The sequence below is a fragment of the Geospiza fortis genome, unplaced genomic scaffold, assembly GCF_000277835.1.
Source record: "Geospiza fortis unplaced genomic scaffold, GeoFor_1.0 scaffold992, whole genome shotgun sequence".
NCBI classification, from domain to species: domain Eukaryota; kingdom Metazoa; phylum Chordata; class Aves; order Passeriformes; family Thraupidae; genus Geospiza; species Geospiza fortis.
The window spans coordinates 193,835-195,338 of NW_005054625.1; the positions used below are offsets into that span (position 1 = coordinate 193,835).

At 58.1% G+C, this 1,504-nt stretch overlaps 1 protein-coding gene across 1 annotated transcript in view; it reads right to left on the bottom strand.

Annotated features, from left to right (window-relative positions):
• PGAP3 (post-GPI attachment to proteins phospholipase 3) overlaps positions 1–1,504 on the bottom strand; it is a 5,777-nt gene that overhangs the window by 1,377 nt on the left and 2,896 nt on the right. Inside the window, 3 exon segments of the mRNA XM_014311002.1 lie at positions 1–13; positions 15–57; positions 1,083–1,219. The exon segment at positions 1–13 is cut by the window's left edge and continues 152 nt beyond it. Coding sequence (XP_014166477.1) covers positions 1–13; positions 15–57; positions 1,083–1,219 — 193 coding nt within the window.

Here is a 1,504-nt window from a genome sequence, read left to right on the forward strand (position 1 = left end):
CGGCAGCCGCGCCCTGCCGCAGGCACCAGCGCAGCCACCACGCCACCGTCAGCATCCCTGGGACACGGGAAATGAGGGAAACACCGTCAGTATGGCTGGGACACTGTCAGGATGGCTGGGATAGGGAAACGAGGGAAAACAGCGGCACTGAGAGCTCGAGGGGTGGGCAAAACACGGGGAGAATTGCAGCGGGAACAGCGGGGGGACAGGGAGTGTTCAAAGTCTGAAAGAATTCCTGTTAAACAGGGACAAAACCCCAGTGAGAATTCCTAGGGAAACAGGGGAACACAGGGGGAAAACCCCAGTGAGAATTCCTGTTTAAACAGGGGAACACAGGGGCAAAACTCCAGTGAGAATTCCTGTTTAAACAGGGGAACACAGGGGCAAAACCCCAGTGAGAATTCCTAGGGAAACACGGGAACACAGAGGCAAAACTCCAGTGAGAATTCCTGTTTAAACACGGGAACACAGAGGCAAAACCCCAGTGAGAATTCCTAGGGAAACAGGGGAACACAGGGGGAAAACCCCAGTGAGAATTCCTAGGGAAACAGGGGAACACAGGGACAAAACCCCAGTGAGAATTCCTAGGGAAACAGGGGAAATCAGGGACAGGGGGTGCCCAAAGTGTGGTCAGCATTCCTGGGAAAACAGTGGGACAGAGAGGGGTATCAGGGACAGGGGAGTGCCCAAATCCCAGTCAGAATTCCTGGGGAAACAATGAGGGGATCAGGGACAGATGGGTGCTCAAACTCTGAAAGAATTCCTCGGGAAACTGTGGGGATCAGGGACAAGGGGGTGTCCAAACTTGGTACAGCATTCCTGGGGAAACAGAGTGAAGATCAGGGACAGGGGGTGCTCAAAACTGTGTCAGAATTCCTGGGGAAACAGGAAAACACAGGGACAGAGGGTGCCCAAACCCCAGTCAGCATTCCTGGGGAAACAGGGTGAGGATCAGGGAGAGGTGGGTGCCCAACATTCCTGGGAAAATGGGGCTCAGGGACAGGGGGGGCTCACAACCCCAGTACCAGTGCCCCCCAGTCCCTCCCAGTAGTTCCCAGTGCCTCCCAGTGCCCCCAGCCCACCAGCAGCAGCGTTGGCCACCAGGTTGTAGCCGTAGTCGAAGCGCACGAGGCTCAGGTAGGAGATGTGGCCGGCGAGGAAGAGGAGGAGGAAGGCTCTGAAGATGCTGATTAAGGCTGGGCGCTGCAGCCCCAGCGTCCTGTGGGCAAGGGGGATGGTCAGGGTCCTCCCAGTACGGCCCAGGGTCCTCCCAGTACGGCCCAGGGTCCTCCCAGTACGGCCCGGGGTCCTCCCAGGTGCTCCAGTGATGCCCAAACTGCCCCAAGAGAGGCCAGCACCTTCCCCAGTACAGCCCAGTGACCCCCCAGTACAGCCCAGTGCCTCCCAGTACAGCCCAGTGACCCCCAGTACATTCCCCAGTCTAGCTGTAGCCAGCCCCAGCACTCCCCAGTTCATCCCAGTGCCTCCCAGTCCATTCCCAGTG